This window comes from Ascaphus truei, chromosome 10, assembly GCF_040206685.1.
Source record: "Ascaphus truei isolate aAscTru1 chromosome 10, aAscTru1.hap1, whole genome shotgun sequence".
Classification (NCBI taxonomy): Eukaryota; Metazoa; Chordata; class Amphibia; order Anura; family Ascaphidae; genus Ascaphus; species Ascaphus truei.
In genome coordinates, this window is record NC_134492.1 from 45549244 (window position 1) to 45568228 (window position 18985).

At 40.9% G+C, this 18985-nt stretch overlaps 1 protein-coding gene across 1 annotated transcript; it reads left to right on the plus strand.

The window, feature by feature from the left end:
• The first annotated feature begins 258 nt into the window (after positions 1 to 258).
• Positions 259 to 10538, plus strand: LOC142503333 (uncharacterized). Its single transcript, XM_075615486.1, has 5 exons — positions 259 to 271; positions 7624 to 7929; positions 9321 to 9398; positions 9762 to 10484; positions 10531 to 10538. Exons 1-5 carry the CDS (start codon positions 259 to 261, stop codon positions 10536 to 10538), a joined length of 1128 nt encoding a protein of 375 aa, XP_075471601.1.
• The last annotated feature ends 8447 nt before the right edge of the window (positions 10539 to 18985 follow it).

The following is an 18985-nucleotide window of genomic DNA, read 5'->3' on the forward strand; positions in this document are numbered from 1 at the left end:
AAAATGGATGTGCCCCCTAAAAGAATTCACTAAACTGCACTCCTACATTATATAAAATTTAACTTTTAATGAATTTACTTAAAACATATATTACCAAAACTTTGTGTACTGTGAATTAAAAATAAATTAAATTAACAATACCCAGCATCCCTGTCAGTGAATGTGTGATTATACAATCCCAGTTTAGCAAGTCAATATTGTTGGGATTAGGAAGACAAAGGATGCTGTAAATCAGGTGTTAACCTCTCTGGAGCGACTATGAGACCAGGAAGTAAGTATATATAAAGATATATCCTACTCAGTGAGCAATTAAATAGTTGGAAGTCCAGCAGTCCCGCTCAAGTATATACCAACAAGCACTTGAAGTGATAATTAATGATATATAACCATGCATATGCTTAGGTGGTAACGCTGACACATGCTCTATTAGTGGAAAGTAGTTGACAGCATAGTGGAGCTGGCACTCACAGTATCGTTAACAGTGAGTTACCCATCAAAGGACTCTAAGTGAGCATATGTCATATGAAGCAGGAAGGCAAACTCACTGGCTGTGGTAAAAATACCCAGCTAGTAGGGTCTACATAGATAGGACCAGGAGACTTCAGAGCACTACATTAAAACAGCTCCAAGTAGGAGACTGACACAACTTTGTCCCTGAAGAAGCTCCTTTGCTGGAGGGAAACACGCGTTGGACGCGCAGTTGTGTACCACCTAAGCATATGCATGGTTATATATCATTAATTATCACTTCAAGTGCTTGTTGGTATATACTTGAGCAGGACTGCTGGACTTCCAACTATTTAATTGCTCACTGAGTAGGATATATCTTTATATATACTTACTTCCTGGTCTCATAGTCGCTCCAGAGGGGTTAACACCCTGATTTACAGCATCCTTTGTCTTCCTAATCCCAACAATATTGACTTGCTAAACTGGGATTGTATAATCACACATTCACTGACAGGGATGCTCGGTATTGTTAATTTAATTTATTTTTAATTCACAGTACACAACGTTTTGGTAATATATGTTTTAAGTAAATTCATTAAAAATTAAATTTTAAATAATGTAGGAGTGCAGTTTAGTGAATTCTTTTAGGGGGCACATCCATTTTGTGTTCCCCTTCCCCCTCTTCTCTGATTCACTTTTCAGTTCACAGTTTGCACCCACATCTTAAATTACCACAATTATACACTTGATTACTTTACTCAATTAGTGTGGTTCTGTGATCACTCCCGAACCCTCTTGTTTTTTCATCGACTCTATCCCTGATACTATGGGTCTCCCTGGAGGACAGTCAAGGCTCTTGTGAATCTTAGGGAGGTGGTAGAAAATAGGAATCCTTGGATGCTCTATGTACAGGAACTTAAACTCGGACAGTGTAATGATAGCACTGTCCCTTGCCTCCACCAGATGTTTATGATATAGAGATTGATATTCAATGGTGGGGTCATTATTTAGAGTTGCATAAAATATTTCATTTTGCAATAATCGATTTGCTTCCTATACATAGAGCTCCCTATCCTGGATAACAATACCACCTCCCTTATCAGCCTGACGGATAACAATATTGTCCTGAGTACGAAACTCTTTCATGGCCATCCATTCTAATGGTGAAATATTCTTCCTATTCACTGGGGCAGAGCAAAGGAGCTCTAGATCATTGAGCACCATGGTGTAGAAAGTCTCAACAAAGATACCCTTAGATTGATATGGGAAAAACACTGATTTGGGTCCAAAAGGTGATTGCTTGATTATGGGTTCCAAAATAGAATTTGATGGATGGAGAGTTAATTGGGAATCAGTGAGTCGTATATTTGGACCCATGCACACAGATTCCATAGGTAACTCCACTCCAAATGAATCATTGTTACCCTTCAATGGGGTTTTATTCCTTTAATAGAGATTTTAATGCTTGGATTCAGATCTCTAATTGTGTATTAAAATCAGTGATTGATTCTTCCCTAGAATTTTTCATGGTAAAATACCTTTTTAATGTGATCTTCCGTATAAATTTATTTAAATCCATGAAAAGTTCAAATTTATCAGGAGCTGAAGAAGGAGAGAACGAGAGACCCTTAGCTAGATGTGAAATCTGGTGGGAGGATAGTATGTGTGCTGAAAGGTTGAATATACCATATTTATGTGGTTGCTCCCTTAGTGATTTACAACTCTTCGTTCTTTGGCAGCACTGCCCTGCTCTTGTGCCTCTGAACTTCGTCATCTTCTTCGATTTTGATCTTGTTGTGACCCCTGTTGGTGATTTTTCTCCCAGAGCTGGTATGTCCTTAGCCACGGCACACCTTCGCTCTGTACCTGGTCTAAAAAAGAAGAAGAAGCAGAAGGCGAGGAACATAAAGCAGTAGCAGACTCCCCTTTAGATGTACTTTTAGAAATCTTACTATCATCACAAGTTTGTATTTTGGGTCTCGCTCCTCCCTTGCAGTCACCCTGAACAATCTATATATATAAAATTGAATTTTGTGAGGTTGGTGCTAGATGTGGTGAATCTGATTGGTCCTCAGCCTCTGGCCAATCAGATTGGTGGCTCTATGACATCACCCAACTGCCACTCTTCTTCTCCTCACCTGCAGCTCACCTTCCCCCTCGGCCTCGCCTAACTGTCTCTCTCCCTGTCTCTCTCTGTCTCTCTGTCTCTCTCTGTCTCTCTCTGTCTCTCTCTCTCTCTCTCCTCACCCAGATCACCTCCCCGCCAGCTCCCCCCCCCCACAGCTCACTTCCCCCCAGGGAATCCACCAGGCTCACCCGAGCCCCGGCCAGCAGCAGCATGCGGGTAGTGTCACCACCGACACAGCTCCACGTGGGGGGGGAGGGAAACTGCCACCACCTCTCCCCCACCACACCATTTCTCAGCAGCGCCTCACCTCCCCACCTGCCGCTGACACAGCTCCGCGCGGGGGAGGGGGAACCACCGACGACGACGACACCCGCCTCTGCCCCACCACCCCCCACCCTCTCTCAGCAGCGCCTCACCTCCTCCCCACCCGCTGCTGACACAGATGCACGTGGGGGAGGGGGAACCACCACCGATGACGACACCCGCCTCTGCCCCACCACCCCCACCCTCTCTCAGCAGTGCCTCACCTCCTCCCCACCCGCTGCCAACACAGATGCGGGGGGGAGGGGGAAGGACAACACCACTGCAGCCGCCTCTGAGCCCACCACCCCCCCCTCTCAGCAGCGCCTCACCTGTCCACTCACCGCCGACACTAGCACCCCACTGCCAGTCAGCAGGGGGGGGAGGAAGTTAGGAGAGGGGGGGAGGGAGTCAGGAGAGAGGGGGGGAGAGGGAGTCAGGAAAAGGAGGTGGGGAGGGAGTCAGGAGAGAAAGGGGTGAAGCCCACACATAAATACATACTGACTGACACACACTGACTGACTGACTGACACACACTGACTGACTGACTGACACACACTGACTGACTGACTGACACACACTGACTGACTGACTGACACTCTCTGACTGACTGACACACACTCACTGACTGACACACATACTCACTCACTGACACACACACTCACTGAATGATACACACACTCACTGACTGACACACACACTCACTGACTGACACACACACTGACTGACACACACTGACTGACACACACTCACTGACTGACTGACACATTCACTGACTGACTGACACACACTCACTGACTGACTGACACACACTTCCCCCCACAGTCAGCTCAGCTGCCAAACACACCAGGGGCACAGAGCTGTGAACAGGGGGGGGGGAACGGAGCTGTGAATTGGGGGGAGGGGGAAAACAAAGCATTGATTGGGGGTGGGAATCGGAGCTGTGAACAGTGGGGGGAGGGGGACGCATCTCTGAACAGCTGTGAAGAGGGGGGGAAGGGAGTTGAGAGGGAGGATGGGGGAGCCAGAACATTACATAACGGGCAACGCCGGGTATATCAGCTAGTATTATCATAATCATAGATGATAGAATCATCCAGTCTTAGGGGTGAAAACCTATTTTCAATGGGGCATACATATATTGACTTGGTTTGATTGCTATTATCTTTACATTCTCCGTGACTTACTTCCTTTATAGTCTTCTCTTGGACTACAGATGATAACAATTGCTGTTCTTTACTAAATTTATTAATGTATTAATATAATATGTGTGTGTGCGTATATATATATGTGTGTGTGTGTGTGTGTGTGTGTGTGTGTGTGTGTGTGTGTGTGTGTGTGTGTGTGTGTGTGTGTGTGTGTGTGTGTGTGTGTGTGTGTGTGTGTGTGTGTGTGTGTGTGTGTGTGTGTGTGTGTGTGTGTGTGTGTGTGTGTGTAGAACAGCAAAGATAAGCCTGCAACTAACTAAAAAAAATGACACAAAGTTGCTTAAATCAAAAAATAGGATAATACTGATAAATAAATATAAATAACAGTCTAATGACGGTGCTGGGGACAAATATAATATGAATACCAAAAGAAAAAAGAGAAAAAGAGTGTCCCACTAAAAGCACTCAAGTAAACGTAGTAATGTGTTAATTTATTCAAGGAAAAACATGGATCACACAAAATAGATTAAAAAAGTCCCCAAGGAACCCCTACATAATGTATTCTAACCCAAACATAGGATAGAAAGTACTTGAATATAATATAGTAGGTCAAGCGACACAAAAAAAACATGTATAATACAGAGCAGAAAAACGGTAATAGAATCTACTCCTATGGTTTAAAAGACTGCTAAGTACTAAAACCTAAATACAGCTGATAACTACACTAAATAAGTGCTAATGCAGAACCACTCTGATCACCAAAAATGAGACATATAGTACATATGGCAACTCAAGAGAAATGACAATAAACAATTAACTTGCAGGTCACCATTAATGTTGTCAGCATGAAAGTCCTCAAAAAGGTCCAGAGGTGAGGGCAAAAATCACAGAGTGAAATATCCAGCAGAGGTCCACAGCAAAGAAGGGGGGTTGGTCCCTGGGGAGTGCAAACAGACAGAACCACGACGTACGTTTCGCACCCTTTCCTTCATCCGGGGGCTTAGTGTAAAGGCGTCCATAGAGGGTTTAAAAGGACGCATAAAAAATGACGTGATCCAATCACATTGCGAGCAACAGAGAAAACACAGCTGAAGAGTATGATCCGATTAGGGTTTGGTAATAGGCAGGCCAATTACACCCTGCGTTGTACAACAGCAGCGCTGCTGGGGGAAAAGCTTTGCCTCCCAGATCCTGCGAGCAGACCCGCGATTGGTCTCCAATTCGTCACTTAACCAATCAGAAATGCGGAAACATTCCTCACTTTCAAAATCTCGCGAGTACACAGGAAACAGTAATAGGCTCCAACGAGATGGCCACACAGACAGCAGCACAAGGCTGCCATGGGGCGTCTACCACTGGCATATCCGCATCACATCACAAAGGGCTATAGTTGGTTAGCACTCCGTCATTTGGCCAATCAAAAGAGAAAGACTTAATTAGCATAAGTAAACAGAATCATCGCAGTAAGAAAAACTGTAGAAAGCTTAAATGCACAAACAGGTGATCAGCTAGAAAAATTAATTAATTAAAAGAAACAGACAGGAGCTCAATACGAGTGTTCAAAAATAAAATAGCACCCAAAATGAAAAAAATATAATTTAGCATAATGTAATGAATGTAATAATGATGGATCCCAGAGTTCACATAAACAAAAGAAGGGAGATCAAATAAATTGGATAAACCTGTATGACAAAATAATAGTATTATTATAAATTATATAAATTTGTCAAAGGTAGGTTTTAAAAAATCTATAGAGGGAAACCTCGCTCTGATACCCCTTTATGGTGGAGGCGTGCTGCCTAGGGATAGGTCAAATATGACTAGATAAGTGTATCAAAGGAAATACACTAAAGAGTCCCTTTAGTAGGCGCACCGCAGACCTTTATGTAATAAACGGTCAGGGGTGAAAAAGGTAAATAATGTTATTTTTATTTTATTTTAATAAATCGTAGTGTAATTAAAACAGTATACATTGTGATTTAATAAACTGAGTAAAAAATAGACATCTAAGGTCTATTCAGTATCTACCATACGTCTCCTTTAGCTCTTGTGTAATTACCTAATTTGTTGTAGCGTGGTATACATAGTAGTCAGATCAATGATTATGGGCCTCATGCAGTAAGCGACGATTATGTGAAATCGGCAAGCTTATCGATTAGTCATGTTATTGGCGTTTTTCCCTCTCCGTATGCAGTAAGTGCCGAATACATTCAAAATCAACCAGAAAACAAATCCGCCCACTCTCACGATGATGAGCCGATCACACACAGGTGTATCGGCGTGCGTGGCGGGGTGCTGTTAGGTTGCACAATCACAAATCTTGCTGAATCAGGCGAAACAAGCATGTTTTTGATTGCGCGCCATATTTAAAGGCAACGTGTACTGCTAATCATTCTCTGTGTTGTTGGGAGTGAGAGAGACGCACAGAGCTGGACGATTGAACATTTGCATATTGACTGAGAGACTTGTTGTGTATTGGGTGAGCTTTGTCCTTTGTTGTTTTGTTTACATCTTTGTCTTGTTTTATATGTGGAAGTGGGTCGTGTGATTGCCTGTACATTTCTTGTCTGTTTTTTGTGAGTGCTGGAAGTATGCCCGCAAAGCGTGGGAAGAGTGATGCTGGTGGGAGTGGGAGTGCTACTCGTGCGAGTACGCGTCGGAGTGAACGTTCTGTTCAGGGGAGTGATGTTGCTGGTGCACCGAGTGGTGTTGCTGGGAGTGGGAGTGCTGTTGTTGGGAGTGGGAGTGCTGGTGCTGCGAGTGGTGTTGCTGGGAGTGGGAGTGCTGTTGTTGGGAGTGGGAGTGCTGTTGTTGGGAGTGGGAGTGCTGTTGCTGTGAGTGGGAGTGCTGGTGCTGGGAGTTGGAGTGCTGTTGCTGTGAGTGGGAGTGCTGGTGCTGGGAGTGCTGGTGCTAGGAGTGTGAGTGCTGGTGCTAGGAGTGTGAGTGCTGGTGCTAGGAGTGGGAGTGCTGGTGCTAGGAGTGGGAGTGCTGGTGCTGGGAGTGCTGCTGGTGGCGCAGTTGCTGATGGGGTGTCTGGTGGTGGCGTGCTTGCTGGTGGCCAGCTTTTGGAGGCTCTTCCATTGGAAGAAGGAGAGTCCAGTCAGCACCAGCCAAGCTCTGACCCTAAACCTGCTCGGAAAAAACGTGTGGAGAAGCCACGTAATCCTCGCTTCAATGACCAGGAAAATAGGGCTCTTGTCACTGGCATTCTGGAGCACTATGACAGTCTCTATGGACATTTAGTAGGTAAGTGTAACTTTACATTTATTATTCAAATACATGTGATCCTAGGTCATCTGAGTTTTGTTCATATGCAAATATGGGTACACAATATCTTTCTATGTTCATTAGTGTGGAAACACAGCTTTTTACCATGCCTTACAAGGACAAATAAACACAGCCGGTCAATTTGCCAGAACTGCATACAATATGAATGCAACCTTGCTTACATGTATAGGTTTAGTAGTGAATGCTCATGTGCTGCACATATTACACATAAAACAGCATGTTTGCTATCTCTTGGAACAGCTAGCAGTGTAGGAAACTGGTGCTTATATTATTATTAATTTACCTCATATCTTTTATATGTTTTTCAAGGGCGGACAAGTGCAGCAAGCAAAAAAGAAATGTGGGACACAATAGTCATTGGTGTCAATGCCTGTGGGAATAGTGTCAGGGACAAGTATCATTGTCGGAAAAGATTTGATGATATTAGGTCCAAATTGAAAAAGAAAATACAAGACCAACGCGTGCATGCTACTGGCACTGGAGGTGGGCCCACACCACAACGTCTCATATTGACTCCATTGGAGGAGCTGCTTCGGCCAAAATTACTTACCGTCGTCGTGGAAGGCTTGGCTGGTGACCGTGACATTGGAATTTATCCGTCACAATTTCCAGCAGGTGATAAATATTACTGTACTAGGCGTGTCGTTGCTTACAGTTATTTTGCATATTTACACTGCTTTTTATACTGTCTTCACAATATAAGCATACCTGCATCTATATATGTATATGTCTGATTCTGTATATATATATCTCAAAATAGACATATATGTAGTAGTCCTACTAAAAGCAGTAACTAATATAGCACGTGCCATTGCGTGCTCATTTACATGTGAATTCCCAAAATGCATAGCTGCAGTGGAAGCAATTGATGGTGGGCGAAGATGGGGAACAACAGGGTAGTACACATGTGTAACACATGTTCATGAGAAATTATTAGTAGCTACAGGTACAGAACAGAAATATGTATCATATTATTGTGTATTTTATTGATTTTACTCCGACAAACATGACATTACTGCCTATTTTAAGCATGCATCAAAGAAATTGCATGTAACGGCCTACAAACATCACTGGCACTAACACATCTATAGTTGCTTATGAAAAGGTCCATTTTTGCTTTATGTCATATACAGACAGCATAATGAGGCACACGTATCATATGTTATGTCATTGTTTTCATAACTTAAACACTGCAGATGACTACTTAGCTCATCTACCATTGTGTTAAAGCAGCTGCAATTAATATCTCATCACAGCATACACTTCAACAGAGGGGGTGGGGTTCAGCACACACACTAATTACAGCCTCATTTCACGGTCAACTTAGTTCACACCATTTGCACCTGGTTCAAGTCATTGAAAGGTGTGGCTGATTAGGCTTTTTGGGGAAGGGAATACCTTTCTTACAACCTGAATAGCACAACTGAAGTTAATCACACTCATTTGAAAGCTTAACTCTAGCTACTAAATGCCCCAACAACTCATTACTTATCAAAGCGTACGTCACACATTAGTTCACTCATATCTATAGTTGAACTACTATGAAAGACACATTATCACACACTGCATGTGTTGTCTTGTTGAGTCACAGCCACATTCAGGTGTGCCACATCTTCGATTAATGTACCACACATATCCTCTACCAAAAACAACACTTTTTGCAATATGACCACCTTCATGATAACCATTGTGAATGGTCATCTCATGATAGTTATGTACATTATGATACTGATATCACTACACAACATATGATTTTTATGTACTCATTTAATCTATTTATCCTCACGCATTACTGCAGAAACATAGTATGTTGTATGTTAGGGAACTCAAAAATTCTAAGTACACAGGCATGTACAGTGTTATTACAACTATTTATGTTCACTTTCACACACATTTTCGGTTAAGGAACTGATGTTGTTAGTTAATCATAAATACAGAACATACAATAAGTGTTTGTTCAATATTTACACATGTAAATGTAAAACTTATGTTATTGTTATATATAGTTGCCCCTGGAGGACATGTGTCACCTGAGATGGAACAAGTGTCTTCACCTGGGTCAGCCAGCTCAACACTACTAGAAGGTGAGTGTATCATTTGCTGGCCATATAATATGTGCTCTTCTATATGTTATGTTGTCATGTGCATTATTTGTTTTGCACATCTTCTTTAAATAGGATTACTTAGTGTCAGTGAAAATTAAGTGTAAGGCAACATGTATTGTGTTAGTGATGTTAATTATCATGTAGGACTTCTGAGTTTAGAGCAACTTTTCATTCATTCATATTTCATACTGAGTCCAAACATTATTCGTAAGTCAAGGTAGTTTTTAATGAGGTTATAAAACGTATGCTAACATGTTAGGTGTTACTTAGGACATAGTACAATTACATAGTAACACAGCATACATTAACATGCCATTTAATAATGTGTACATTTCTTTTTAGAACATCATGGTGATGAGGATGATGAGTATGATGAGGATGACGCCACAGAAGAGACTGAAATACAATCATGTGACCATGAAGAGGTGCCAATAGAAACTGTTGTACCGCCAAATCGTCCATCAACTTCCACATACGATGCAATTGTAGCTTCAGAGGGAAAAATAGTGGACGCAGAAAATCGTCGCCATTCAGACATGATGACAGTGCTGGAAAGGATGATTGGACTGCAGGAAGAAACAGTATCACAATTGGCACATCTCCACAGAGTCTTCATTGAAGTGCCTAAACAGTTGCAAAAAATCAACACCTCATTCGAAGCATTAGTTGTTCAGCAAACACAAGCTAATTACTGGAGAATGACTAATGTACCACAATTCAACACCTCCCAGCCAGGATCTGTTCATGCAGGTCAGTTTTCACCACATTCATCTGATATTCATTCACCAGGCCCAAATGTTACCGGTCAAGTAGCAGAGATTGCTGTGCAGGTTCCTGACGACATACTACCACTGCCATCTGTACAAAATCAGCAGCTGACACCTACAAAGGAGCCCACAAAAACAAAATACAAGCAGTTACTACTGACCAGTTTTTGGTCAAAAACAACAATAGACACACATGAAACAGACCAACCATCACTTGTGCAGTGTCTACCAACTTGCTCACATGTGTCACTGGGCACAAGCCCTGTCCGTGAACAGTCACTACCCAAAAGCCCTGTAGGTGAATCGCTGCCCAAAAGCCCTGTAGGTGAGTCGCTGCCCAAAAGCCCTGTAGGTGAGTCGCTGCCCAAAAGCCCTGTAGGTGAATCGCTGCCCAAAAGCCCTGTAGGTGAATCACTGCCCAAAAGCCCTGTAGGTGAGTCACTGGCCACAAGCCCTGTAGGTGAGTCACTGGCCACAAGCCCCGTAGGTGAACAGTCACTGGCCACAAGCCCTGCCCGTGAAGTGCCAGAGGCCACTCAAAGTGGCTCTGTTGTGCCTAAAGTTGGTGGCAAAAGAAAAAGGAAAATTCAAGAGACAACAAGCAGGCCTGTTACTCGCTCGCAAAAGGAACAAAAAAAATAAATGTTATAATTCAGAAAATATGTCTTTGGCCTTGTTTTGTTGACTTCAGATTATCTAATTACTATTGTATGTATGCTGAAGACTGTGTTGTTTCCAAACTTTCAACTATGTTCTTGTACACGTGAAGTTTTGGAAATGTTAACACTCATAATTAATTGTGTTATAAATATTTATGTTGTAATCGTCTGTTCAGTAATGGTCCACCAGGAGCCAGTTGCTAAGTTTAGAGAAGCTGCCATTGACTTTGCAGCAAAACATTGCATTTGGGTGTGTTAATTGATGTAAGAATTGCATATGCATATTAGTCACATGCAATTATTAAAACACCTAAGTAAGTGCAAACATCTTTCTTGTACGTGTACAGCAGGATTATGTGTAAATTATTACTTACCTTTGCCTTGCTTGGCCATTGTAATTTTGTCCTTTAATCAGTTGTGTGTTCGTTTCTATAACATCTCAGAATGTATAATAATATATATACACACACACACACACACACACACACACACTGAGTGAGTGTGAGTGTGAGTGTTTGAGTGTGTATATATATATATGTATATATGTGTATATATATATATGTATATATGTGTATATATATATGTATATATGTGTATATATATATGTATATATGTCTATATGTATATATGTGTATATGTGTATATATATATGTATATATGTGTATATATATATGTATATATGTGTATATATATATGTATATATGTGTATATATATATGTATATATGTGTGTATATATATATATATATATATATATATATATATATATATATATATATATATATATATATATATATATATATATAGTACTATATAAACTGGTATTCACAAACTAATACACTTCATGCTTCCTTGTGAAAGCACACTATTTTAATAATACAGGCCTAATGTTTGAGAAATATCCTAAGTATGAGACTCTAACAGTATTGTGCTTAAACAAATGTTTATTACTTAATTCAATCATGTTTCTCACCATTTAAATAGGTTTCATACAAGGTATACTTAATGCCATCAATGTTGTGTGTACTCCTGCAATATAAAAAAAAATAAAATATTATATATAAATATATATATATTTTTATAAGAGATATATTTATATATATATATATATATATATATATATACACACGTATTTAAACTCATGCAGACAGGGAGTTAACCAGACTTTCACATACACACAGAAATGTAAGCGGGGAAAAAACATTTCTTTTTGCAGGTGTGTTTTTACTGATATGCCTGGCTAAGAAATATTTTCACACACTGGTCTTTGTTAGTTTTCAAAAAAACACTATGTGAACGCATTCACAGTCTAGGGATGTTTTTCACAAACGAGATAAAAGAAGGAGAAATGTTTCTCCCACAGTCCCATATCACGAACCACAACTGTTAACCCAATTAGACAAACAAATCCAATTGGCGTTTGAAATAAGGAGTCAAAGTAGTTACTTTTGTTGACCTTGACAAGGAAAAACAGGAGTTTGTTAGCCATTCAGCACATTCATTTTGATGAGCAAATAACACAGACCTGCACACAGCTTTTGTGCTACTCAGACATGGCTGATGAATTCGTTAACAATATTAATCCCCTTTTAGGGTATAAGTACATGATCTGTGAAGCCATCTTGAACAGTCGCGGACAGAAAGCAAGCACACGCCAAATCGATGATTTCATTCGAGCAAAATATCCTTATTACCAAGACCGTAAGCATGCACGGAATTTTAATTCCTCAATAAGATTCACTTTATCAAGTAATGACTTTTTTGAACGTGACCAGGATAAGCTACAACACACCTATGGTTTCTGGAAGATTGCCCCGGAAAAACAATTTATCCTGAAAGACGGCACTTATATTGTCGTGAAAGGCATATTTATTCCTAATGGCAATAGCAATGTATCCGCTACTACTGATCCCTTTGAATCGATACGTGCTGCAATATCTGCAGCCTCCATTCCTGAAACCCACATTGTACAAGAACAAAAGTACTATGATTATGTACCAAGCCTTTCAGCTGAAATTGCATTGGAATGGGAACCGGAAGAAATGAACCTACCTCCCGACCAATTATTTGAAGAAAGCAGTGGCGATTCCTATGAGCGCATCCTGGAGGAGATATGTGCCATACTGGATTCAGCGGTTGGGTTAAGCGTGGATGAAAATGGCTTGCATTTCTGGAGCGACCAGTTGCAGCCAGGCGAAGAGTTAATTCTAGAAGAATGGTAAATATAACAATCGTTATGCGTTGACTCTGCGTTTAAATTTTTTTTTTTTTTGTAACCACCATTTTCACTTTCAATGCGTGGATACAGCGTAACATTGCAGACTGCATAACATGTAGCGATCACAAACAAATTGTTTCCTAATACAATATAGTAGGACCTGAAAGAGTAGTACACATTGCTGACGGAATAAATATACGTACTTTCCTATCCCTTTAAACATATTAGCAACATTTTACCATTACTCTAACACATACCTGTTTTGTTATCATGCAACATCTACAACATTGAAAACCGGGTCCACCACGTATGACGTGGGACCCTTGTCATGGGCCAAGGCGTCCTTAAAAAGGATTAGTGATGTAAGTCCCGCCCCCAAGCGACGTGCGCGCCTCAAAGCCTATTGGCTGTCATGTTTTGTTATAGTAACGGTAACTGCAGTGTGTGATGCGTGCGGCTCAGTGTTTGTAGGCGTACCCTGGGCGTTAGCCGAATGTTAATTGAGTGGGAGGAGTGTTAGCGTGCGTTTCACGCTGGCTTAACATGACGTCACACGTATTGCATTTGCGCATTGTGTTATCGGCCGTGCTTTCTGTCCAAACACGTCTGTTTAAAAAGAATACAGATGTACTCGTTTAGAACGAATGTAGTTTCATATTCATTGTATTTGAAAGAAAGATTTTATGTTTAATGGTATTTTCAAGATGTATTGAACGCACAACGTACGCTTTGTTTTGCGCATGCGCTAACAGTTAGTGCAGCCAAGCGTGAAGTGCGTGCGCACACTAAGATGTGCGCGCACATTTTTCAGTATACAGGCAACGTTCACATCATATACATAGTTATGCCTGCTACAAATTTAAAGAAACATTACATACTGATGTACACTTGTAGTTCTAACATATAAGTGAGTGACGTGTGTATGTACACAATCATATAGAGCTGTGTAATGCGTTGTCACGGATACATATATAGTAAGGTGCCATATTTGACCATCATATGTTTGCTGTATTTCAGAGATGTCGGGGAAGATACAATCGGATCAATGTATGATTTCAGAAGAGTCTACCTTTATATGAGATGATTGTGAGGAGGAGCCACCGACTACTATACTACATATGGAACTAATTTTATATTGCTTGCAGCGCTTATTAACAAACAATTAAAAATGTGATACCCTTATGCCTATATTGCATAAGCACTTAATTAACATAATGATGTTGCAAAAGAGTGCCTCATGAATTTTTATTGAGTGTTCTTTAATGACTACTAACATTTTATGACATGGTGTGTTTTATATATAACAACCATTCCCACTCTGCTAACACATTTGTGTATTCTAATATGTAATGGAACGTATGACTGTCGAAACTATGTAACAATAATAATAATAATATGAGCATGTTCATGTATAGGGCTGCTAGTTGTACGCAGCGATTTACAGACACATGTTTCAGCCTGAGGTCCCTGGCCCGTGGAACGTACAAATGTTTTTTTGCCGCATGAGGCACAGGGAGATAAAGTGACTTGGCCAAGGTCACAAGGAGCCCACACCGGGAATTGAACCAGACTCCCCTGCTTCAAACTATCAGTGCCAGTGTGTGTCTTTACTCAGTGAGCCACTCCTTCTCCCAATGTAAAGGACACTTACAACCAAGTAGCCATTTATTTTTAAAATCTCTTGTTACATGGGTATGTAGATGAAATGGTTTGGGACTGTAGCAAATAATGTTACTGGCCAGATGTTATGGTCCCCTCCAATGCATGATGTTCTGAATATGACATCACCATCATGTTATGAAGTACGTTTCTGTGTATATTTCATTAACCTAACTAACTATAGTTTACTGTGTTTATTAATCGTTTAGAAATACATAGTATAGTCAATATGATGATATAAGCTACCATAATAAAGCTGGTGTTATCATTTGTCGGTGTTATACATGGATCCTACACCAATTGATAGAGACACAAACAGTTGTCTTAAAAAGTGTGTCTATGCTAGTGATGAATGTGCTCCCGTAAGTAAACAAATAAGTACAGTTATCCCCTTTTCTCCAACCACCTCTATATTACATTAATGGAAATTATAAGGAAACCTACATAAAATGTGATGAAATGTGAGTAATCATTTTGTAATACAATGCACATGAAAGCTCAAGAGTAGCTAAATGCATATACATGATACAGAAAGTACATATATGTAACATTTGTGTTTAAACCAATATGTTGGGTTTTTAGTTCCAATAATTATAGGAAGATTGAGGTAGCCACATCTTATGAGAGATGTCAGCAAATATACATACCATGATCAGTCATACTGGAGATATACCTATAATGCAAAGGAACAATATATAAATTGCAAACATTGACATGCCATCTTCAGTACCGTAAACAACACAGCAAAGTGTGTATTTGGTGTTAAATGTACAACACCATGTATATTTCATGACATTCAAAATGTAAATCAGCCTGGTGTACACATCATATGGATGTACATGTTACACTGCACCAATAACATTGTATGTAAGCATACTAGAAGCATGAATGATTATGGGCATAATATGTGTTTTGTCTTAGCATAAGGAATAACACAATGCTAAAATATTATTGCTTTGTTACCCAAGTTGTATTCACATACACACAACTAAAGTACAATTGAAGAGGGATTATATAACCTGTGCAACAATAACATACCGGTGCCACATCCCTTTGTGCACACAGCAGAGAAAAGAAAGGTGTGCAACCCATATTCATCTGTGTCCTAACAGAAGGTTATATAAAGAAACATTATTGTTAATATAACATAATTAAACTATAAAAGTAGTACTAGGAACATATGAGTTTGTACTTACAAGAAAAAAATGAATTGATGAGATTCTGTCGTGTCTGGCCACCACTGGCTGTTTGTTCATTTTCAGCAGCTACATGGGTGGGATGCTCGTCTACCAAAGCCTCAGCTAGGTCTGACTGTACATTGTGCCTGAGTGCAACATTGTGCAAAATGCAACAGGCAAGGATAATATCAGACACTTTTTGAGGCTTGTATAGAAGAGCCCCACCAGTTCTGTCCAGACACCTAAACCTGGTCTTGAGTAGGCCAAATGTCCTCTCTATAACAGATCTTGTAGATATATGGGCTGCATTGTACCTGTCCTCTGCTTCAGTTTGAGGGTTTAGCACCGGAGTCAAGAGCCACGGCCTAATTCCGTATCCTGAGTCACCTATAATGAATGGAGCACACATAAGCTGACATTAGTGATCAAATTGTACAATGCCAACATTCCTAAATCAACATGTGTTTTGTGTTAGAACATGTAAATATGTACTCACCCAGCAGCCAACCAGGTTCAAAATGTCCCTCTTCGAACGCATGGAAGACTGAAGAGTTCCTCAGGATAGAGGAATCGTGACTGGAACCAGGGAACTTGGGTACCACATGCATTATCCTCATCGTGGCATCACATACCACCTGTACATTGAGTGAATGGTAGTGCTTCCGATTGCGGTACACATGCTCACTCTGACTAGGTGCAATCAAAGCAACATGTGTGCAATCGATTGCACCCAGCACACATGGTATCCCTGCTATATTATAAAAGCCAGTCCTGACTTCCAGCCACTCTGTTGCCTCTGTAGGAAAATGAATATAATTCCTAGCGCGTCTATTGAGTGCATAGAGAAACTGGGTCAAGGCCCGCGAGAATGTAGATTGCGAGACCCCGCCCACTATGCCCACAGTTGTCTGGTATGACGCGGAAGCAAGATAATGTAATGAGCACAGCATTTTAACAAGCCCAGGGACTGCACGACCTCTGGCTGTGAAAAAATCTAAATCCCCCCTTATCTCCTCATAAAGAGCTAAGATTGCTGCTGAACTCAAACGATAGCGACTTACAATCTCCTCCTCACTCATCCCATCTAACAGGGTTCTCTCCCTGTACAGACGCGGACGAGGCACAAGTTGTCTCCTCTGTCTTCTCCTCTGATCTCCTGTCCCTCTACCTGTCCCTCGGCCTGTCCCTCTCCCTGTCCCTGTCGTATCCGCGTCACTGTCACTGTCCCTCGGTGTGTCCCTACCTTGCCCTATATGATTGTCTTCATCATCAAGCATGTCATAGAAAAGAATGTTCCTCCGTCTCCTAAACATTCGCAACATTTTGAAATGAGTAGCTGTGAATGAGCAGGTAATGTGCGTCCTTTAAATAGGTATGTGATGATGTCAGGTGACATAGTAAAATGCAAGGTGTTACATTAACATAATAAAGTACTTCTGTGGCAAGCTGTGTGCACTTGTTGTTCTAAGTATTTGTTGTGTGTATTCTGCAGGGAATGATGATATTTGGCAATGATGTGACGTGAAGCTTTGTACAAAGATTGCTTGCAAATAAATAGTTGCATGTGCAATGCATGTAACACTTGTGAACGCAAGAGTCAGTCATGTAATGAGACAAAAAGGCTGAGATTGACGTGGGAAAAGTTTTGTGTAACATGTGTAATTATCCATGTTATTGTGACATGTTGGCAACAATGAATAGTCGTGTGCATATGCATGCATTTGTGTAAGGAGGATAGTTGGTATAGAATGAGTTTACAAGGTGTCCCAATGATGAATTACTGTACATGTGTGTATAAGTTAGGTTGAAGTGCTTGTAATGCAACGGTTACAATGTAAACATGCAATGTGATTGAGCGTCCAATAAGTGACGTCATGAAAATAGGGAGGACCCAAAAGTATATGTAAACATGAGAAGACAGATGTACATGAACGTTTAAAGATGCGTGTCACATTACAAGCATTGTGTAATGTAAAGGAAGATGAATATACTGTGTATGAGTGACATGTGTGACATGTGTGACATCATGTAAATAATTGTCGCTGAGTTGAGTAAAATGTGTGATATGATGTGAGGTTCTCCTTTAAGAGTGTAGTATAGTATTTTCCCTTGCCACATCATCACATGATGAGTAATGTGACCCGCAAATGCTGAAAACATGTAAAAGTCGAATGTTATGCAAATAAGACACATCAGCTGTGACACAATGCAGGGAATGCCCCCACACTGTAATGCAAATCCCCCTTGTATTGTGAGCAATGAAACGTAAACAGTACTATACTGTTATACGTCCCCGCTCCATTGACTTCCATTGATGTACAGAAGATTTTTTTTTTCTAAGTGCCGTTCCGGCAGCCTTAGCGATTGTTCTCCCGTCCAAAATGCCAACTTTAGTTGGCGGGAGAAATCGGCCATAACATCTCAATTTCGTAGTGCCGATCAGCCCCGATAAGCTGTTTTTTTTTGTTGAATCCAGCCGATTTAAAAAAGTGGCGATCAGTGTCGAAAACAGGCTTATCGGCAGGCGACTGGCCATAACCAAATTATCGGCTCCGAAACCTGGCGATATGAAGCACTTATCGGCGCTTACTGAATCTCAAACCCAATTTTGGCTATAACATGGCCATATTTCCCTTATCAACGCTTACTGCATGAGGCCCTATCTGTTATTCAACTCCCTGTGTCCCTGCCCAAATCCCTAGTATCCTTAATATAGACAAATAGACAGACACCTGTCTTGTGTGCAGGTAGGGGGGCTAGAAGTTTAGTCAGATAGTTATACAAAATCCCCCTTGTGAGCGGGTCAGGTTCTGGGTACAGGAGATCTTTACTCCATTGTGACTGTTGGAATATGTTTAAAACTCCCGGTATCCCTGCCCACCACCTAGGTGTCCGTTATATGCAGAAACCAAAAGCCTGTTCTACATACAGTTAAGAGATGCCTGGCAGTTTGTCAAGGGTTATGTATAAAGTCCCCTTCATGAGCGGGTCAGGTTATGGGCATAAGTGATCTCTGCTTTGTGAATATTCAATTACACATGCGTCAGAACGGGGTTGTATTGCCACCAGCGCCTTTGTTTATTATAA